Source organism: Telmatherina bonti (assembly GCF_933228915.1).
Source record: "Telmatherina bonti genome assembly, chromosome: 16".
NCBI lineage: Eukaryota > Metazoa > Chordata > Actinopteri > Atheriniformes > Telmatherinidae > Telmatherina > Telmatherina bonti.
The window spans coordinates 6,501,437-6,521,075 of record NC_136614.1 but is presented as its reverse complement, the minus strand read 5'-3'; the positions used below and the strand labels follow the sequence as shown (position 1 = coordinate 6,521,075).

General features: G+C 48.7%; 1 protein-coding gene across 3 annotated transcripts in view; it reads right to left on the bottom strand.

Moving 5' to 3' along the window:
- The window catches only part of myo6a (myosin VIa), a 190,010-nt gene that overhangs the window by 96,573 nt on the left and 73,798 nt on the right, over positions 1–19,639 (bottom strand). For all 3 annotated transcript variants that reach the window (XM_079255818.1, XM_079255819.1, XM_079255820.1), the window contains exons 15-18: positions 18,809–18,881; positions 3,209–3,336; positions 2,091–2,186; positions 1,742–1,912 (exon numbers count right to left, since the gene is read on the bottom strand). In XM_079255818.1, the coding sequence (XP_079111944.1) occupies positions 1,742–1,912; positions 2,091–2,186; positions 3,209–3,336; positions 18,809–18,881 (468 nt within the window). The remainder of the gene's footprint in view (positions 1–1,741; positions 1,913–2,090; positions 2,187–3,208; positions 3,337–18,808; positions 18,882–19,639) is intronic.

Below are 19,639 nucleotides of genomic sequence, written 5' to 3'. Positions count from 1 at the left end.
TGATGGATGGATGGATGGATGATGGATGGATGGGTGGATGGATGGAATGATGGATGGATGGAATGATGGATGGATGATGGATGATGGATGGATGGGTGGATGATGGATGGATGGATGGATGATGGATGGATGGGTGGATGATGGATGGATGGATGGATGATCTCCTGCATGTCAGGCGGTCTGTGATTCTGGAAGCTTCTTCCTGCCTCCAGCGGTCAGTCCGTACCTGCAGCCTCCGTCTGCTGCTTGTCTGAGTGAATTTTCTCTACTTTACGCTTCATGTTCTGGATTTTATTTGGTCTCTTCTGAACATTTTCATCTTTTCTATGTTTAATTTAAGCTCCTTCCTCATTCTTCAGCTGCACCTCCAGCCAGAGGAAGTTTGTCCTGAAAGGAGTCGTCCTCTCGGGGAGGCGGGTGGATGGTGTATGCAGAACACACCGTGGACCTCCAACACCTCCTCCCAGCCTGCACAGGAGGACTGAGCTGATTCTCAAGCAGGCTTTTAGCCTGGAGGATCTCCTTTAATGAGGCGTAGCGGGTGACGCTTTGACTGACAGCACGTCTCCATCACAGCCAGATGAGCCGGTGGCGGGAGGGTTTTTAATAAGTTGGCAGCCAGTTAATAGCTGCATCTCTGTGGAGCGTCTTCTTCCTGGTTCTGGGCAGATAACGGCTACCAGAAACTCTGTAAGCACAGCGTGGCGTTGCAGGTAAGACCTGCAGCGGTCTCATCCCAGCCGACATGTTGCAGACGATCGTTTCTAACAGTCGTTCTGCCGCCTTCACATGAAAGTTTTTATGAGACAAATCAGAGATAAGTCGGCTAAACAAAGAGTTGTGCATCACACCGACTAGCTGGTTATTTATTTAGCATCCTGCTGGTAGTCCACACACACACACACACACACACACACACACACACACACACACACACACACACACACACACACACACACACACACACACACACACACACACACACACACACACACACACACACACACACACAGGTTCATCTGCCCTGATGACATGAGAATGGAAAACTGGAGCTGCTGGTCCATGAACTGGAAACATGAGCGAATATGAGTCTAATTTCTACGTGTGGACGGTCGTTTCCTCTCACCTGTCGGCTATAAATGAGCCCTTTGTCTGCGACGCATATCCAAGCAGAACAATAAAGCAGCAACATACCTGCATGAATCTAATAAAGCAGGGCAGCTTAATGAGCCGAACTCCCAAACACGTCACTAAAATAAGCGTACAAAGCGTCTCTGCCGGCTCACATGATGGTTAAAACACAGCAATGGCTGGAGAGGCTTCGGAAACGCGACATTTCTGGTGGTAAATCCTGCCTGATGTCTTTCTGTTCAACAATGCAACAAAAGCCTCTAATCTGGATACTTTGGTCCTGAAACAAAGTCGTCGATACTTCTGGACCTGTAAAGTGACAAGTTTCCATCTGAGAACGGGTTCTGATGCCACGCTGAGGTTTGTTACGTTCCAGACTCCACCGCGCCTGATGCATTAAAGCCAACAGGACAGGAAGACAGCAGGACACACGACAAGACTCCACACTGGACTGACTTTTACCGGCTGGACAGATCTCAAAGGAGAGACAGGATGAAGATGACGCTGGGTCAGTTCAGCTGCTTTAAAAAGTCCCTGCAGAAGTCTTTTCAGCGCCGCCAACAGCCCCGGACAGAAAGCTTCTGCGACGTGACACCTGCTTTCTGCTCACCTTGAACTTGTTCCCGACGCTGATGAAGCTGAGCTTTCCGGCCTTCTGCTTCACATCTTTGCTGTTGTTGGAGTTTTCAAACAACTCGTGGACGAAGCGGTCCTTGGACTCACTGATCAGACACTCCAGAGACATGTGCAGAGCGTCGTTGTTCTTCTCCACAAACTTGGTCTGAGAGAGAAAAGGCAGTTTTAGAGAAGCAGCGAGCACAAAGCGAAGCAGTCCTCAGTCTGATCTCGTGACTGCTTCCATGCTGGAAGCGCCGCTCTGAACTGTTTTCTAACGCTCAGCGATCAAAGCAAAACAAACAAGTCATTCAGCGTGACCTTCAGAGTGTTTGTGGACGCACCGTCTCGTAGCACACAGCTCCTGCAAAGTGTCTGACAATAAATCCTTCATCGTCCCGCACGTTCCTGTGGACGGCCAGCTTGGACTTCCTGGGTACCTGAGGGACACACACACACAGCTGTTCAGGGAGGTTCCTGTGTATTTTCCATCTGTAACTCCCAGTCCTGTCAGTCCCTCGCAGCTGGAAACAGAGATTAAGATTCAGCAACTGGACTGTCAGCAGGTTTCTGATGAAACTTCATCCACACCAGAAGGTACAACGTTCTGTGATGCTTCCAGATGAATCTGGACCCTGTTAATCCCAGTCAGCATGCAGACGTGACGTTTCCACGGAGACGTGACAGTTCCACAGAAACATGTCTCCATGGAAACGGGATGTTTTCAGCCTCAGCTGTCAGATTCTGAGGCTAAAATGATGTAAAATGAATGTATGAACAGATAAAGCAGCATAAAGAGCAACCAGAAATTTGTAGAAATAACACACATAGATCAGCAGTGATCAAGTCTTTTCTCATCTGCACATCATTCTCTCACGTCTGAAACACACACACACACACACACACACACACACACACACACACACACACACACACACACACTGTTTCCATGTTTCCACACGTCTTCCTGCTACTATCTACCTGCTGTCCTCACTGCAGCACCTCCACCTCAGCTGCATCCCAAACGTCTTCTTGGCTTTATTCCAGCCATAGAGGATCATTATTTCCTGCTTTTCTCATCACTTGTTGATCTTTGGCTGCTCCTGATTGGACGCTACCGTCAGTTTAAGCTCTCTGATTGGTGGAATCTGATATCTAATAAATCTAATAAATCTAAAATCTAAATGTGGTCGTCTATGTCGACATGAGACGCTATCAGATAAAAAGTCCACCTCTTTACAAACTTTTAGGTTCTAGATTTGAAGATTTTCTGCTCGTCTTGGTCAGCTTTATAACCAGCTCCACCTTACCAGATCTGTGCTGGTTAACAACAACATCTAATCAGCCAATCACATGGCAGCAGCTCATTGTGAGCGAGTGCAGACTTCCCGTCAGCTTCTTCATCTCTTCATGACCAGCTTCCACCTGAACCTGTGGAGGTGCAGGTCCCTGCTTGGCTTACCGTCAGGCGGAAATGGTCCTTGTGTTTGTTGTGGACAGCGTCGGTAAAGTGCTGGTCGCTGGGTTGAGGTAGACGGTTCTCTTCATCCAGGATGTCCAGGATGCCGACCACCTTCGCCTCCACCAGGTCTGCAGAAAAATCAGAAACACATGATGGAAGGTCTCAGCATCACACTGGTGAGGATGTCACTGGGCGGCGGGACCAATCAGCTCAAGGAGAGCTGAAGGAGAGACTGAAAATCTAAATCAAAGTTTAATCGGATGGAAACAGGCGTGTAGAGCGCTGCAGACTCTCCTTGATGGGATGTGACACGGAAGGTGAAGGAGGACGAACAGCGTCCTCGTCACGGTTTAGTCATCTGGAAAACGCGGAAGAGGTTTGATCAGCAGGAACGTCACTACGACTTCTTCAACATCTTCCTGATCATTTTAAAGAAGCAGATGGAAGAACAACGCTCCATGTAGCCTCCAGGAACCTGCCGATCCGGCTCCAGGAACTTGCCGATCCGGCTCCAGTAGGAACCTGCCGATCCGGCTCCAGTAGGAACCTCCTGATCCGGCTCCAGTAGGAACCTGCCGATCCGGCATGAACATGCAGCTCACATCATCTAGTTAGTCAAAAGCTTTCTGCAGAGTCGAGTGTTTCTAGAGTTTAATGTGTTTCTAGAGTCAAGTGTTTCTGCAGAGTCGCGTGTTTCTAGATTCAAGTCTTTCTGCAGAGTCGAGTGTTTCTCCAGAGTCGAGTGTTTCTGCAATCGAGTGCTTCTAGTGTCGAGTGTTTCTGAGGACTCGAGTGTTTCGAGAGTCGAGTGTTTCTAGAGTCGAGTGTTTCTAGAGTCGAGTGTTTCTACAGTCGAGTGTTTCTACAGTCGGGTGTTTCTGCAGCCGAGTTTCTGCAGAGTCGAGTGTTTCTACAGAGTCGAGTGTTTCTAGATTCAAGTGTTTCTGCAGAGTCGAGTGTTTCTGCAGAGTCGAGTGTTTCTGCAGTCGAGTGTTTCTGCAGTCGAGTGTTTCTGCAGTCGAGTGTCTCTGCAGAGTCAAGTGTTTCTGCAGAGTCGAGTGTTTCTAGAGTTTAATGTGTTTCTAGAGTCAAGTGTTTCTGCAGAGTCGAGTGTTTCTAGATTCAAGTCTTTCTGCAGAGTCGAGTGTTTCTCCAGAGTCGAGTGTTTCTGCAATCGAGTGTTTCTGAGGACTCGAGTGTTTCGAGAGTCGAGTGTTTCTAGAGTCGAGTGTTTCTAGAGTCGAGTGTTTCTAGAGTCGAGTGTTTCTACAGAGTCGAGTGTTTCTAGATTCAAGTGTTTCTGCAGAGTCGAGTGTCTCTGCAGAGTCAAGGGTTTCTGCAGAGTCAAGGGTTTCTGCAGAGTCGAGTGTTTCTAGTGTCGAGTGTTTCTACAGAGTCGAGTGTTTCTGCAGAGTCGAGTGTTTCTAGTGTCGAGTGTCTCTGCAGAGTCGAGTGTTTCTGCAGAGTCGAGTGTTTCCAGAGTCGAGTGTCTCTGCAGAGTCGAGTGTCTCTGCAGAGTCGAGTGTTTCTGCAGAGTCGAGTGTTTCCAGAGTCGAGTGTTTACAGAGTCGAGTGTTTCCAGAGTCGAGTGTCTCTGCAGAGTCGAGTGTTTCTGCAGAGTCGAGTGTTTCTACAGAGTCGAGTGTTTCTAGAGTCAAGAGTTTCTAGAGTCAAGAGTTTCTAGAGTCGAGTGTTTCTACAGGCTAGTGTTTCTGCAGAGTCGAGTGTTTCCAGAGTCGAGTGATTCTGCAGAGTCGAGTGTTTCCAGAGTCGAGTGTTTCCGCAGAGTCGAGTGTTTCTGCAGAGTCGAGTGTTTCTGCAGAGTCGAGTGTTTCTGCAGAGTCGAGTGTTTCTAGTGTCGATTGTATCCAGAGTCGAGTGTTTCCAGAGTCGAGTGTCTCTGCAGAGTCGAGTGTTTCTGCAGAGTCGAGTGTTTCTACAGAGTCGAGTGTTTCTAGAGTCAAGAGTTTCTACAGTCGAGTGTTTCTACAGTCGAGTGTTTCTGTGCAGTCGAGTGTTTCTGCAGAGTCGAGTGTTTCTGCAGTCGAGTGTTTCTGCAGTCGAGTGTTTCTGCAGAGTTGAGTGTTTCTAGTGTTGATTGTATCTAGAGTCAAGGGTTTCTGCAGAGTCAAGAGTTTCTAGAGTCAAGAGTTTCTAGAGTCGAGTGTTTCTACAGGCTAGTGTTTCTGCAGAGTCGAGTGTTTCCAGAGTCGAGTGTTTCTGCAGAGTCGAGTGTTTCCAGAGTCGAGTGTTTCCGCAGAGTCGAGTGTTTCCAGAGTCGAGTGTTTCCGCAGAGTCGAGTGTTTCTGCAGAGTCGAGTGTTTCTAGTGTCGATTGTATCCAGAGTCGAGTGTTTCCAGAGTCGAGTGTCTCTGCAGAGTCGAGTGTTTCTGCAGAGTCGAGTGTTTCTAGAGTCGAGTGTTTCTACAGTCGAGTGTTTCTACAGTCGAGTGTTTCTACAGTCGAGTGTTTCTGTGCAGTCGAGTGTTTCTGCAGAGTCGAGTGTTTCTGCAGAGTCGAGTGTTTCTGCAGAGTCGAGTGTTTCTGCAGTCGAGTGTTTCTGCAGAGTCGAGTGTTTCTGCAGAGTTGAGTGTTTCTAGTGTTGATTGTATCTAGAGTCAAGGGTTTCTGCAGAGTCAAGGGTTTCTGCAGAGTCGAGTGTTTCTAGTGTCGAGTGTTTCCGCAGAGTCGAGTGTTTCTGCAGAGTCGAGTGTTTCTAGTGTCAATTGTATCCAGAGTCGAGTGTTTCCAGAGTCGAGTGTCTCTGCAGAGTCGAGTGTTTCTGCAGAGTCGAGTGTTTCTGCAGAGTCGAGTGTTTCTAGAGTCAAGAGTTTCTAGAGTCGAGTGTTTCTACAGTCTAGTGTTTCTACAGTCGAGTGTTTCTGTGCAGTCGAGTGTTTCTAGAGTCCAGTGTTTCTAGACTGGAGTGTTTCTACAGATTCGAGTGTTTCTAGAGTCGAGTGTTTCTGCAGAGTCGAGTGTTTCTGCAGAGTCGAGTGTTTCTGCAGTCTAGTGTTTCCAGGAACCTGCCGATCCGGCTCCAGTAGGAACCTGCCGATCCGGCTCCAGTAGGAACCTCCTGATCCGGCTCCAGTAGGAACCTGCCGATCCGGCATGAACATGCAGCTCACATCATCTAGTTAGTCAAAAGCTTTCTGCAGAGTCGAGTGTTTCTAGAGTTTAATGTGTTTCTAGAGTCAAGTGTTTCTGCAGAGTCGAGTGTTTCTAGATTCAAGTCTTTCTGCAGAGTCGAGTGTTTCTCCAGAGTCGAGTGTTTCTGCAATCGAGTGCTTCTAGTGTCGAGTGTTTCTGAGGACTCGAGTGTTTCTGCAGAGTCGAGTGTTTCTAGAGTCGAGTGTTTCTACAGTCGGGTGTTTCTGCAGTCGGGTGTTTCTGCAGCCGAGTTTCTGCAGAGTCGAGTGTTTCTACAGAGTCGAGTGTTTCTACAGAGTCGAGTGTTTCTAGATTCAAGTGTTTCTGCAGAGTCGAGTGTTTCTACAGAGTCGAGTGTTTCTAGATTCAAGTGTTTCTGCAGAGTCGAGTGTTTCTGCAGAGTCAAGTGTTTCTGCAGAGTCGAGTGTTTCTGCAGTTGAGTGTTTCTGCAGAGTCGAGTGTTTCTGCAGAGTCGAGTGTTTCTGCAGAGTCGAGTGTTTCTGCAGAGTCGAGTGTTTCTGCAGAGTCGAGTGTTTCCAGAGAACCTGCCGATCCGGCTCCAGTAGGAACCTGCCGATCCGGCTCCAGTAGGAACCTCCTGATCCGGCTCCAGTAGTAACCTGCCGATCCGGCATGAACATGCAGCTCACATCATCTAGTTAGTCAAAAGCTTTCTGCAGAGTCGAGTGTTTCTACAGTCGAGTGTTTCTGTGCAGTCGAGTGTTTCTAGAGTCCAGTGTTTCTAGACTGGAGTGTTTCTACAGATTCAAGTGTTTCTAGAGTCGAGTGTTTCTGCAGAGTCGAGTGTTTCTAGAGTCGAGTGTTTCTGCAGAGTCGAGTGTTTCTGCAGAGTCGAGTGTTTCTGCAGAGTCGAGTGTTTCTGCAGAGTCGAGTGTTTCTGCAGAGTCTAGTGTTTCTGCAGAGTCGAGTGTTTCTAGTGTCGATTGTATCCAGAGTCGAGTGTTTCTAGAGTCGAGTGTTTCTGCAGAGTCGAGTGTTTCTAGAGTCTAGTGTTTCTGCAGAGTCGAGTGTTTCTGCAGAGTCGAGTGTTTCTAGTGTCGATTGTATCCAGAGTCGAGTGTTTCTAGTGTCGATTGTATCCAGATTCGAGTGTTTCTAGTGTCGATTGTATCCAGAGTCGAGTGTTTCCAGAGTCGAGTGTTTCTGCAGAGTCGAGTGTTTCTGCAGAGTCGAGTGTTTCTGCAGAGTCGAGTGTTTCTGCAGAGTCGAGTGTTTCTAGTGTCGATTGTATCCAGAGTCGAGTGTTTCCAGAGTCAAGTGTCTCTGCAGAGTCGAGGGTTTATGCAGAGTCGAGTGTTTCTAGAGTCAAGAGTTTCTAGAGTCCAGTGTTTCAAGAGAGTCCACTATTTCTAGACTGGAGTGTTTCTACTGATTCGAGTGTTTCTAGAGACGAGTGTTTCTTCAGAGTCAAGTGTTTCTAGAGTCGAGTGTTTCTGCAGTCGAGTGTTTCTGCAGAGTCAAGTGTTTCTGCAGTCTAGTGTTTCTGCAGAGTCGAGTGTTTCTAGAGTCGAGTGTTTCTGCAGAGTCGAGTGTTTCTAGAGTCGAGTGTTTCTAGAGTCGAGTGTTTCTAGAGTCGAGTGTTTCTGCAGAGTCGAGTGTTTCTGCAGAGTCGAGTGTTTCTAGTGTCGATTGTATCCAGAGTCGAGTGTTTCTAGTGTCGATTGTATCCAGAGTCGAGTGTTTCCGCAGAGTCGAGTGTTTCCGCAGAGGCGAGTGTTTCTGCAGAGGCGAGTGTTTCTGGAGATTCGAGTGTTTCTAGTGTCGATTGTATCCAGATTCGAGTGTTTCTAGTGTCGATTGTTTCCAGAGTCGAGTGTTTCTGCAGAGTCGAGTGTTTCTGCAGAGTCGAGTGTTTCTGCAGATTCGAGTGTTTCTAGTGTCGATTGTATCCAGAGTCGAGTGTTTCCAGAGTCAAGTGTCTCTGCAGAGTCGAGGGTTTATGCAGAGTCGAGTGTTTCTAGAGTCAAGAGTTTCTAGAGTCCAGTGTTTCAAGAGAGTCCACTATTTCTAGACTGGAGTGTTTCTACTGATTCGAGTGTTTCTAGAGACGAGTGTTTCTTCAGAGTCAAGTGTTTCTAGAGTCGAGTGTTTCTGCAGAGTCGAGTGTTTCCGCAGAGTCGAGTGTTTCCGCAGAGTCGAGTGTTTCCGCAGAGTCGAGTGTTTCCGCAGAGTCGAGTGTTTCCGCAGAGTCGAGTGTTACTGCAGAGTCGAGTGTTTCTAGTGTCGATTGTATCCAGAGTCGAGTGTTTCTGCAGAGTCGAGTGTTTCTGCAGAGTCGAATGTTTCTGCAGAGTCGAGTGTTTCTAGAGTCGAGTGTTTCTAGAGTCGAGTGTTTCTGCAGAGTCGAGTGTTTCTAGAGTCTAGTGTTTCTGCAGAGTCGAGTGTTTCTAGAGTCGAGTGTTTCTACAGTCGAGTGTTTCTACAGTCGAGTGTTTCTGTGCAGTCGAGTGTTTCTGTGCAGTCGAGTGTTTCTGTGCAGTCGAGTGTTTCTGCAGAGTCGAGTGTTTCTGCAGAGTCGAGTGTTTCTGCAGAGTCGAGTGTTTCCAGAGTCGAGTGTTTCCAGAGTCGAGTGTTTCCAGAGTCGAGTGTTTCTGCAGAGTCGAGTGTTTCTGCAGAGTCGAGTGTTTCTGCAGAGTCGAGTGTTTCTAGTGTCGATTGTATCCAGATTCGAGTGTTTCTAGTGTCGATTGTATCCAGAGTCGAGTGTTTCTGCAGAGTCGAGTGTTTCTGCAGAGTCGAGTGTTTCTGCAGATTCGAGTGTTTCTGCAGATTCGAGTGTTTCTAGTGTCGATTGTATCCAGAGTCAAGTGTTTCCAGAGTCAAGTGTCTCTGCAGAGTCGAGGGTTTATGCAGAGTCGAGGGTTTATGCAGAGTCGAGTGTTTCTAGAGTCAAGAGTTTCTAGAGTCCAGTGTTTCAAGAGAGTCCACTATTTCTAGACTGGAGTGTTTCTACAGATTCGAGTGTTTCTAGAGTCGAGTGTTTCTAGAGTTGAGTGTTTCTGCAGAGTTGAGTGTTTCTGCAGAGTCGAGTGTTTCTGCAGTCGAGTGTTTCTGCAGAGTCGAGTGTTTCTAGAGTCGAGTGTTTCTGCAGAGTCGAGTGTTTCTAGAGTCTAGTGTTTCTGCAGAGTCGAGTGTTTCTGCAGAGTCGAGTGTTTCTAGTGTCGATTGTATCCAGAGTCGAGTGTTTCTAGTGTCGATTGTATCCAGAGTCGAGTGTTTCCAGAGTCGAGTGTTTCCGCAGAGTCGAGTGTTACTGCAGAGGCGAGTGTTTCTGCAGATTCGAGTGTTTCTAGTGTCGATTGTATCCAGATTCGAGTGTTTCTAGTGTCGATTGTTTCCAGAGTCGAGTGTTTCTGCAGAGTCTAGTGTTTCTGCAGAGTCGAGTGTTTCTGCAGAGTCGAGTGTTTCTGCAGAGTCGAGTGTTTCTGCAGATTCGAGTGTTTCTAGTGTCGATTGTATCCAGAGTCGAGTGTTTCCAGAGTCAAGTGTCTCTGAAGAGTCGAGGGTTTATGCAGAGTCGAGTGTTTCTAGAGTCAAGAGTTTCTAGAGTCCAGTGTTTCAAGAGAGTCCACTATTTCTAGACTGGAGTGTTTCTACTGATTCGAGTGTTTCTAGAGACGAGTGTTTCTTCAGAGTCAAGTGTTTCTAGAGTCGAGTGTTTCTGCAGTCGAGTGTTTCTGCAGAGTCAAGTGTTTCTGCAGAGTCGAGTGTTTCCGCAGAGTCGAGTGTTACTGCAGAGTCGAGTGTTTCTAGTGTCGATTGTATCCAGAGTCGAGTGTTTCTGCAGAGTCGAGTGTTTCTGCAGAGTCGAGTGTTTCTAGAGTCGAGTGTTTCTAGAGTCGAGTGTTTCTAGAGTCGAGTGTTTCTAGAGTCGAGTGTTTCTGCAGAGTCGAGTGTTTCTGCAGAGTCGAGTGTTTCTAGAGTCGAGTGTTTCTGCAGAGTCGAGTGTTTCTAGAGTCAAGAGTTTCTAGAGTCTAGTGTTTCTAGAGTCTAGTGTTTCTACAGTCTAGTGTTTCTACAGTCGAGTGTTTCTGTGCAGTCGAGTGTTTCTGCAGTCGAGTGTTTCTGCAGAGTCGAGTGTTTCTGCAGAGTCGAGTGTTTCTAGAGTCAAGAGTTTCTAGAGTCCAGTGTTTCAAGAGAGTCCACTATTTCTAGACTGGAGTGTTTCTACTGATTCGAGTGTTTCTAGAGACGAGTGTTTCTTCAGAGTCAAGTGTTTCTAGAGTCGAGTGTTTCTGCAGTCGAGTGTTTCTGCAGAGTCAAGTGTTTCTGCAGTCTAGTGTTTCTGCAGAGTCGAGTGTTTCTAGAGTCGAGTGTTTCTGCAGAGTCGAGTGTTTCTAGAGTCGAGTGTTTCTAGAGTCGAGTGTTTCTAGAGTCGAGTGTTTCTGCAGAGTCGAGTGTTTCTGCAGAGTCGAGTGTTTCTAGTGTCGATTGTATCCAGAGTCGAGTGTTTCCAGAGTCAAGTGTCTCTGCAGAGTCGAGGGTTTATGCAGAGTCGAGTGTTTCTAGAGTCAAGAGTTTCTAGAGTCCAGTGTTTCAAGAGAGTCCACTATTTCTAGACTGGAGTGTTTCTACTGATTCGAGTGTTTCTAGAGACGAGTGTTTCTTCAGAGTCAAGTGTTTCTAGAGTCGAGTGTTTCTGCAGTCGAGTGTTTCTGCAGAGTCAAGTGTTTCTGCAGTCTAGTGTTTCTGCAGAGTCGAGTGTTTCTAGAGTCGAGTGTTTCTAGAGTCGAGTGTTTCTAGAGTCGAGTGTTTCTAGAGTCGAGTGTTTCTGCAGAGTCGAGTGTTTCTGCAGAGTCGAGTGTTTCTAGTGTCGATTGTATCCAGAGTCGAGTGTTTCTAGTGTCGATTGTATCCAGAGTCGAGTGTTTCCAGAGTCGAGTGTTTCCGCAGAGTCGAGTGTTTCTGCAGAGGCGAGTGTTTCTGGAGATTCGAGTGTTTCTAGTGTCGATTGTATCCAGATTCGAGTGTTTCTAGTGTCGATTGTTTCCAGAGTCGAGTGTTTCTGCAGAGTCGAGTGTTTCTGCAGAGTCGAGTGTTTCTGCAGATTCGAGTGTTTCTAGTGTCGATTGTATCCAGAGTCGAGTGTTTCCAGAGTCAAGTGTCTCTGCAGAGTCGAGGGTTTATGCAGAGTCGAGTGTTTCTAGAGTCAAGAGTTTCTAGAGTCCAGTGTTTCAAGAGAGTCCACTATTTCTAGACTGGAGTGTTTCTACTGATTCGAGTGTTTCTAGAGACGAGTGTTTCTTCAGAGTCAAGTGTTTCTAGAGTCGAGTGTTTCTGCAGAGTCGAGTGTTTCCGCAGAGTCGAGTGTTTCCGCAGAGTCGAGTGTTTCCGCAGAGTCGAGTGTTTCCGCAGAGTCGAGTGTTACTGCAGAGTCGAGTGTTTCTAGTGTCGATTGTATCCAGAGTCGAGTGTTTCTGCAGAGTCGAGTGTTTCTGCAGAGTCGAATGTTTCTGCAGAGTCGAGTGTTTCTAGAGTCGAGTGTTTCTAGAGTCGAGTGTTTCTAGAGTCGAGTGTTTCTAGAGTCGAGTGTTTCTGCAGAGTCGAGTGTTTCTAGAGTCGAGTGTTTCTAGAGTCGAGTGTTTCTAGAGTCGAGTGTTTCTACAGTCGAGTGTTTCTAGAGTCGAGTGTTTCTACAGTCGAGTGTTTCTACAGTCGAGTGTTTCTGTGCAGTCGAGTGTTTCTGTGCAGTCGAGTGTTTCTGCAGAGTCGAGTGTTTCTGCAGAGTCGAGTGTTTCTGCAGAGTCGAGTGTTTCCAGAGTCGAGTGTTTCCAGAGTCGAGTGTTTCCAGAGTCGAGTGTTTCTGCAGAGTCGAGTGTTTCTGCAGAGTCGAGTGTTTCTGCAGAGTCGAGTGTTTCTAGTGTCGATTGTATCCAGATTCGAGTGTTTCTAGTGTCGATTGTATCCAGAGTCGAGTGTTTCTGCAGAGTCGAGTGTTTCTGCAGAGTCGAGTGTTTCTGCAGATTCGAGTGTTTCTAGTGTCGATTGTATCCAGAGTCAAGTGTTTCCAGAGTCAAGTGTCTCTGCAGAGTCGAGGGTTTATGCAGAGTCGAGTGTTTCTAGAGTCAAGAGTTTCTAGAGTCCAGTGTTTCAAGAGAGTCCACTATTTCTAGACTGGAGTGTTTCTACAGATTCGAGTGTTTCTAGAGTCGAGTGTTTCTAGAGTTGAGTGTTTCTGCAGAGTTGAGTGTTTCTGCAGTCGAGTGTTTCTGCAGTCGAGTGTTTCTGCAGAGTCGAGTGTTTCTAGAGTCGAGTGTTTCTGCAGAGTCGAGTGTTTCTAGAGTCTAGTGTTTCTGCAGAGTCGAGTGTTTCTGCAGAGTCGAGTGTTTCTAGTGTCGATTGTATCCAGAGTCGAGTGTTTCTAGTGTCGATTGTATCCAGAGTCGAGTGTTTCCAGAGTCGAGTGTTTCCGCAGAGTCGAGTGTTTCTGCAGAGGCGAGTGTTTCTGCAGATTCGAGTGTTTCTAGTGTCGATTGTATCCAGATTCGAGTGTTTCTAGTGTCGATTGTTTCCAGAGTCGAGTGTTTCTGCAGAGTCTAGTGTTTCTGCAGAGTCGAGTGTTTCTGCAGAGTCGAGTGTTTCTGCAGAGTCGAGTGTTTCTGCAGATTCGAGTGTTTCTAGTGTCGATTGTATCCAGAGTCGAGTGTTTCCAGAGTCAAGTGTCTCTGAAGAGTCGAGGGTTTATGCAGAGTCGAGTGTTTCTAGAGTCAAGAGTTTCTAGAGTCCAGTGTTTCAAGAGAGTCCACTATTTCTAGACTGGAGTGTTTCTACTGATTCGAGTGTTTCTAGAGACGAGTGTTTCTTCAGAGTCAAGTGTTTCTAGAGTCGAGTGTTTCTGCAGTCGAGTGTTTCTGCAGAGTCAAGTGTTTCTGCAGAGTCGAGTGTTTCCGCAGAGTCGAGTGTTACTGCAGAGTCGAGTGTTTCTAGTGTCGATTGTATCCAGAGTCGAGTGTTTCTGCAGAGTCGAGTGTTTCTGCAGAGTCGAATGTTTCTGCAGAGTCGAGTGTTTCTAGAGTCGAGTGTTTCTAGAGTCGAGTGTTTCTAGAGTCGAGTGTTTCTACAGAGTCGAGTGTTTCTGCAGAGTCGAGTGTTTCTAGAGTCGAGTGTTTCTGCAGAGTCGAGTGTTTCTAGAGTCAAGAGTTTCTAGAGTCTAGTGTTTCTAGAGTCTAGTGTTTCTACAGTCTAGTGTTTCTACAGTCGAGTGTTTCTGTGCAGTCGAGTGTTTCTGCAGTCGAGTGTTTCTGCAGAGTCGAGTGTTTCTGCAGAGTCGAGTGTTTCTAGAGTCAAGAGTTTCTAGAGTCCAGTGTTTCAAGAGAGTCCACTATTTCTAGACTGGAGTGTTTCTACTGATTCGAGTGTTTCTAGAGACGAGTGTTTCTTCAGAGTCAAGTGTTTCTAGAGTCGAGTGTTTCTGCAGTCGAGTGTTTCTGCAGAGTCAAGTGTTTCTGCAGAGTCGAGTGTTTCCGCAGAGTCGAGTGTTACTGCAGAGTCGAGTGTTTCTAGTGTCGATTGTATCCAGAGTCGAGTGTTTCTGCAGAGTCGAGTGTTTCTGCAGAGTCGAGTGTTTCTGCAGAGTCGAGTGTTTCTAGAGTCGAGTGTTTCTAGAGTCGAGTGTTTCTAGAGTCGAGTGTTTCTACAGAGTCGAGTGTTTCTAGAGTCGAGTGTTTCTAGAGTCGAGTGTTTCTGCAGAGTCGAGTGTTTCTAGAGTCAAGAGTTTCTAGAGTCTAGTGTTTCTAGAGTCTAGTGTTTCTACAGTCTAGTGTTTCTGCAGTCGAGTGTTTCTGCAGAGTCGAGTGTTTCTGCAGAGTCGAGTGTTTCTTCAGAGTCGAGTGTTTCTGCAGTCGAGTGTTTCTGCAGAGTCGAGTGTTTCTGCAGAGTCGAGTGTTTCTGCAGAGTCGAGTGTTTCTGCAGAGTCGAGTGTTTCTGCAGAGTCGAGTGTTTCTAGAGTCGAGTGTTTCTAGAGTCGAGTGTTTCTGCAGAGTCGAGTGTTTCTAGAGTCGAGTGTTTCTGCAGAGTCGAGTGTTTCTGCAGAGTCGAGTGTTTCTAGTGTCGATTGTATCCAGAGTCGAGTGTTTCTAGTGTCGATTGTATCCAGAGTCGAGTGTTTCTAGTGTCGATTGTATCCAGAGTCGAGTGTTTCTGCAGAGTCGAGTGTTTCTGCAGAGTCGAGTGTTTCTGCAGAGTCGAGTGTTTCTGCAGAGTCGAGTGTTTCTGCAGAGTCGAGTGTTTCTGCAGATTCGAGTGTTTCTAGTGTCGATTGTATCCAGATTCGAGTGTTTCTAGTGTCGATTGTATCCAGAGTCGAGTGTTTCTGCAGAGTCGAGTGTCTCTGCAGAGTCGAGTGTCTCTGCAGAGTCGAGTGTTTCTGCAGAGTCGAGTGTTTCTAGTGTCGATTGTATCCAGAGTCGAGTGTTTCCAGAGTCGAGTGTTTCTGCAGAGTCGAGGGTTTCTAGAGTCAAGGGTTTCTGCAGAGTCAAGGGTTTCTGAAGAGTCGAGTGTTTCTAGTGTCGAGTGTTTCTACAGAGTCGAGTGTTTCTGCAGAGTCGAGTGTTTCTAGTGTCGATTGTATCCAGAGTCGAGTGTTTCCTGAGTCAAGTGTTTCTGCAGAGTCGAGTGTTTCTACAGTCTAGTGTTTCTACAGTCTAGTGTTTCTGCAGAGTCGAGTGTTTCTAGAGTCCAGTGTTTCAAGAGAGTCCAGTGTTTCTAGACTGGAGTGTTTCTACAGATTCGAGTGTTTCTAGAGTCGAGTGTTTCTAGAGTGGAGTGTTTCTGCAGAGTCGAGTGTTTCTAGAGTGGAGTGTTTCTGCAGAGTCGAGTGTTTCTAGAGTCGAGTGTTTCCAGAGTCGAGTGTTTCTGCAGAGTCGAGTGTTTCTGCAGAGTCGAGTGTTTCTGCAGAGTCGAGTGTTTCTGCAGAGTCGAGTGTTTCTGCAGAGTCGAGTGTTTCTGCAGAGTCGAGTGTTTCCAGAGTCGAGTGTTTCTGCAGAGTCGAGTGTTTCTGCAGAGTCGAGTGTTTCTGCAGAGTCGAGTGTTTCTGCAGAGTCGAGTGTTTCTGCAGAGTCTCGTGTTTCTGCAGAGTCGAGTGTTTCCAGAGTCGAGTGTTTCCAGAGTCGAGTGTTTCTGCAGAGTCGAGTGTTTCCAGAGTCGAGTGTTTCTAGAGTCGAGTGTTTCTGCAGAGTCGAGTGTTTCTGCAGAGTCGAGTGTTTCTGCAGAGTCGAGTGTTTCTGCAGAGTCGAGTGTTTCTGCAGAGTCGAGTGTTTCTGCAGAGTCTCGTGTTTCTGCAGAGTCGAGTGTTTCCAGAGTCGAGTGTTTCTAGAGTCGAGTGTTTCTGCAGAGTCGAGTGTTTCTGCAGAGTCGAGTGTTTCCAGAGTCGAGTGTTTCTGCAGAGTCGAGTGTTTCTGCAGAGTCGAGTGTTTCTGCAGAGTCGAGTGTTTCTGCAGAGTCGAGTGTTTCTGCAGAGTCTCGTGTTTCTGCAGAGTCGAGTGTTTCCAGAGTCGAGTGTTTCTAGAGTCGAGTGTTTCTGCAGAGTCGAGTGTTTCCAGAGTCGAGTGTTTCTAGAGTCGAGTGTTTCTGCAGAGTCGAGTGTTTCTGCAGAGTCGAGTGTTTCTGCAGAGTCGAGTGTTTCTGCAGAGTCGAGTGTTTCTGCAGAGTCGAGTGTTTCTGCAGAGTCGAGTGTTTCTGCAGAGTCTCGTGTTTCTGCAGAGTCGAGTGTTTCCAGAGTCGAGTGTTTCTAGAGTCGAGTGTTTCTGCAGAGTCGAGTGTTTCCAGAGTCGAGTGTTTCCAGAGTCGAGTGTTTCTGCAGAGTCGAGTGTTTCTGCAGAGTCGAGTGTTTCTGCAGAGTCGAGTGTTTCTGCAGAGTCGAGTGTTTCTGCAGAGTCGAGTGTTTCTGCAGTCGAGTGTTTCTGCAGAGTCGAGTGTTTGGTCTTGTCAGGCCGTGGTCCACATCAACGTTGAAACCCTGCAGGAGCTACAGGAAGAGACATATTTACTGAGCTGAAGAAGTGCGTAGTTTTCCCGCCACACGCTGCATGCAGGACTAATCGACTCTTTCTGCCACATTTGGATGGATTTTTATGCTCGCTGCTTCTATGTGAAGCAAGAGAAGCTGCTTCTGTTCCAACACCCAGCAGGTATAAACAAATCCATTCGCTAACCTAAAAGCTCTCCCAGTAAACCGTCTGATCTGCAGCAAAACATCTAATATTGATGCTACTTCACAGAGCAAAAAGCAGAATTAACCTCCTGCACCTCTAATTGCCTCCCATCCATCTGTCTCTGCAGGCTGATGCAGTGATGAAGACACAGTCAGTACAGCAGCTCACATGCTCCGCGCCTTCATCGCTCTGCGTCCATGGAAGGCTGCCGAGGCGTAGAGGTCGCCCTGCAGAGCCGGCTCTCGTAAAAGGCTGCAGAGCCAGCGGCGCATTACAGCCAATAATCAAGGCGGAGCTGCCGCTGGAGGCTCGTAAGGAGGCCGAGCTGCCGCTGGAGGCTCGTAAGGAGGCCGAGCCGCCGTCTCCGGCGCCAACGCCCACACTGTGAATGTCAATGCAGAAACAGGAGCAGGGCAAGGCGTAAATACCAGCAGCAGCCCTGCAGACCCTCAGGAAGGAGAGTTTTAATGCTGCAGCGGCTCACTGTGGAAAGTCCAGTTTCCTCCGCAACTCCTCCTGCATGTAGACACGCAGCTCCTCCTGCATGTAGACACGCAGCTCCTCCTGCATGTAGACACGCAGCTCCTCCTGCATGTAGACACGCAGCTCCTCCTGCATGTAGACACGCAGCTCCTCCTGCATGAAGACACGCAGCTCCTCCTGCATGTAGACACGCAGCTCCTCCTGCATGAAGACACGCAGCTCCTCCTGCATGTAGACACGCAGCTCCTCCTGCATGTAGACACGCAGCTCCTCCTGCATGTAGACACGCAGCTCCTCCTGCATGAAGACACGCAGCTCCTCCTGCATGTAGACACGCAGCTCCTCCTGCATGAAGACACGCAGCTCCTCCTGCATGAAGACACGCAGCTCCTCCTGCATGTAGACACGCAGCTCCTCCTGCATGTAGACACGCAGCTCCTCCTGCATGTAGACACGCAGCTCCTCCTGCATGTAGACACGCAGCTCCTCCTGCATGTAGACACGCAGCTCCTCCTGCATGTAGACACGCAGCTCCTCCTGCATGAAGACACGCAGCTCCTCCTGCATGTAGACACGCAGCTCCTCCTGCATGTAGACACGCAGCTCCTCCTGCATGTAGACACGCAGCTCCTCCTGCATGAAGACACGCAGCTCCTCCTGCATGTAGACACGCAGCTCCTCCTGCATGTAGACACGCAGCTCCTCCTGCATGAAGACACGCAGCTCCTCCTGCATGAAGACACGCAGCTCCTCCTGCATGTAGACACGCAGCTCCTCCTGCATGAAGACACGCAGCTCCTCCTGCATGTAGACACGCAGCTCCTCCTGCATGAAGACACGCAGCTCCTCCTGCATGTAGACACGCAGCTCCTCCTGCATGAAGACACGCAGCTCCTCCTGCATGAAGACACGCAGCTCCTCCTGCATGTAGACACGCAGCTCCTCCTGCATGAAGACACGCAGCTCCTCCTGCATGTAGACACGCAGCTCCTCCTGCATGTAGACACGCAGCTCCTCCTGCATGAAGACACGCAGCTCCTCCTGCATGTAGACACGCAGCTCCTCCTGCATGTAGACACGCAGCTCCTCCTGCATGTAGACACGCAGCTCCTCCTGCATGTAGACACGCAGCTCCTCCTGCATGAAGACACGCAGCTCCTCCTGCATGTAGACACGCAGCTCCTCCTGCATGTAGACACGCAGCTCCTCCTGCATGTAGACACGCAGCTCCTCCTGCATGAAGACACGCAGCTCCTCCTGCATGTAGACACGCAGCTCCTCCTGCATGTAGACACGCAGCTCCTCCTGCATGAAGACACGCAGCTCCTCCTGCATGTAGACACGCAGCTCCTCCTGCATGAAGACACGCAGCTCCTCCTGCATGTAGACACGCAGCTCCTCCTGCATGTAGACACGCAGCTCCTCCTGCATGTAGACACGCAGCTCCTCCTGCATGAAGACACGCAGCTCCTCCTGCATGTAGACACGCAGCTCCTCCTGCATGTAGACACGCAGCTCCTCCTGCATGTAGACACGCAGCTCCTCCTGCATGTAGACACGCAGCTCCTCCTGCACGCAGACTGCTCCCCACATGGAGGATCATTCACCAGTGACTTTGCCTTCGTTTACGTCGTATCGTGACCGTTTTGTTATGAGTGTGTATCGTTCCGTGAGGTGTGTGTGTGTTGTGGCTTAACCCTTGCAGGCCGGCGTGGCGCTCCTGTCTGTCGTGTTACCTGTGTGATCTGCAGGTGTAAAAACAGAGACGACAAAGCGTGCGGCGTCCTCATACCTATGCAGTCCTGGTTGTCGACGTAGTGGACTTCGTTGACCCCGAGCCCCTCCTTCTGGTACAACTCTTGTTCCTGCGAAGCAAAGGAGACGTTTCTAATGAGAAGCCATAAAGATTTCCGCGGCAGCTCCAGGATGTGTCTAATGAGGGTGGCTGTGTCCCCAGGAGGGTGTTCAGACTCTAACAAGCCCTACTTATCCAGGTTTCTGCAATTACACTTCAATCTGAAAGGAGAATGTTAAAGGTTACGACCTTCACGCTGCACTCCGTTAACAGATGTCTGACGGGCAGGATCTCGGAAACATGGCGGTAAAACGATGCGACGAACGGCTCCACATGGAAGTGGTTTCTGGGACTCGTGACAGAAATGTCAGACGGCTCAAAGAGGTTTAACTTCTAGTCTGAGGATCGTCTCCGTCACAGAAACGCCAGAAAAACAATAAAGCCGTGCAGGACTCCGTTTCCTCCAGTTCATCGTGCCGTGACCCGCAGCATCAGTCGCCATGACGACTGCCGGAGAGCTGAAGCTCAGACCTCCATCACAAACATCCGTCTGAGTAGCAGGTAGAAGTCATTACCGAACGGAGACCGCCGTTTAACGAGAGGAACCGACCGCCGCCTAACGAGAGGAACCGACCGCCGCCTAACGAGAGGAACCGACCGCCGCCTAACGAGAGGAACCGACCGCCGCCTAACGAGAGGAACCGACCGCCGTTTAACGAGAGGAACCGACCGCCGTTTAACGAGAGGAACCGACCGCCGCCTAACGAGAGGAACCGACCGCCGCTTAACGAGAGGAACCGACCGCCGCTTAACGAGAGGAACCGACCG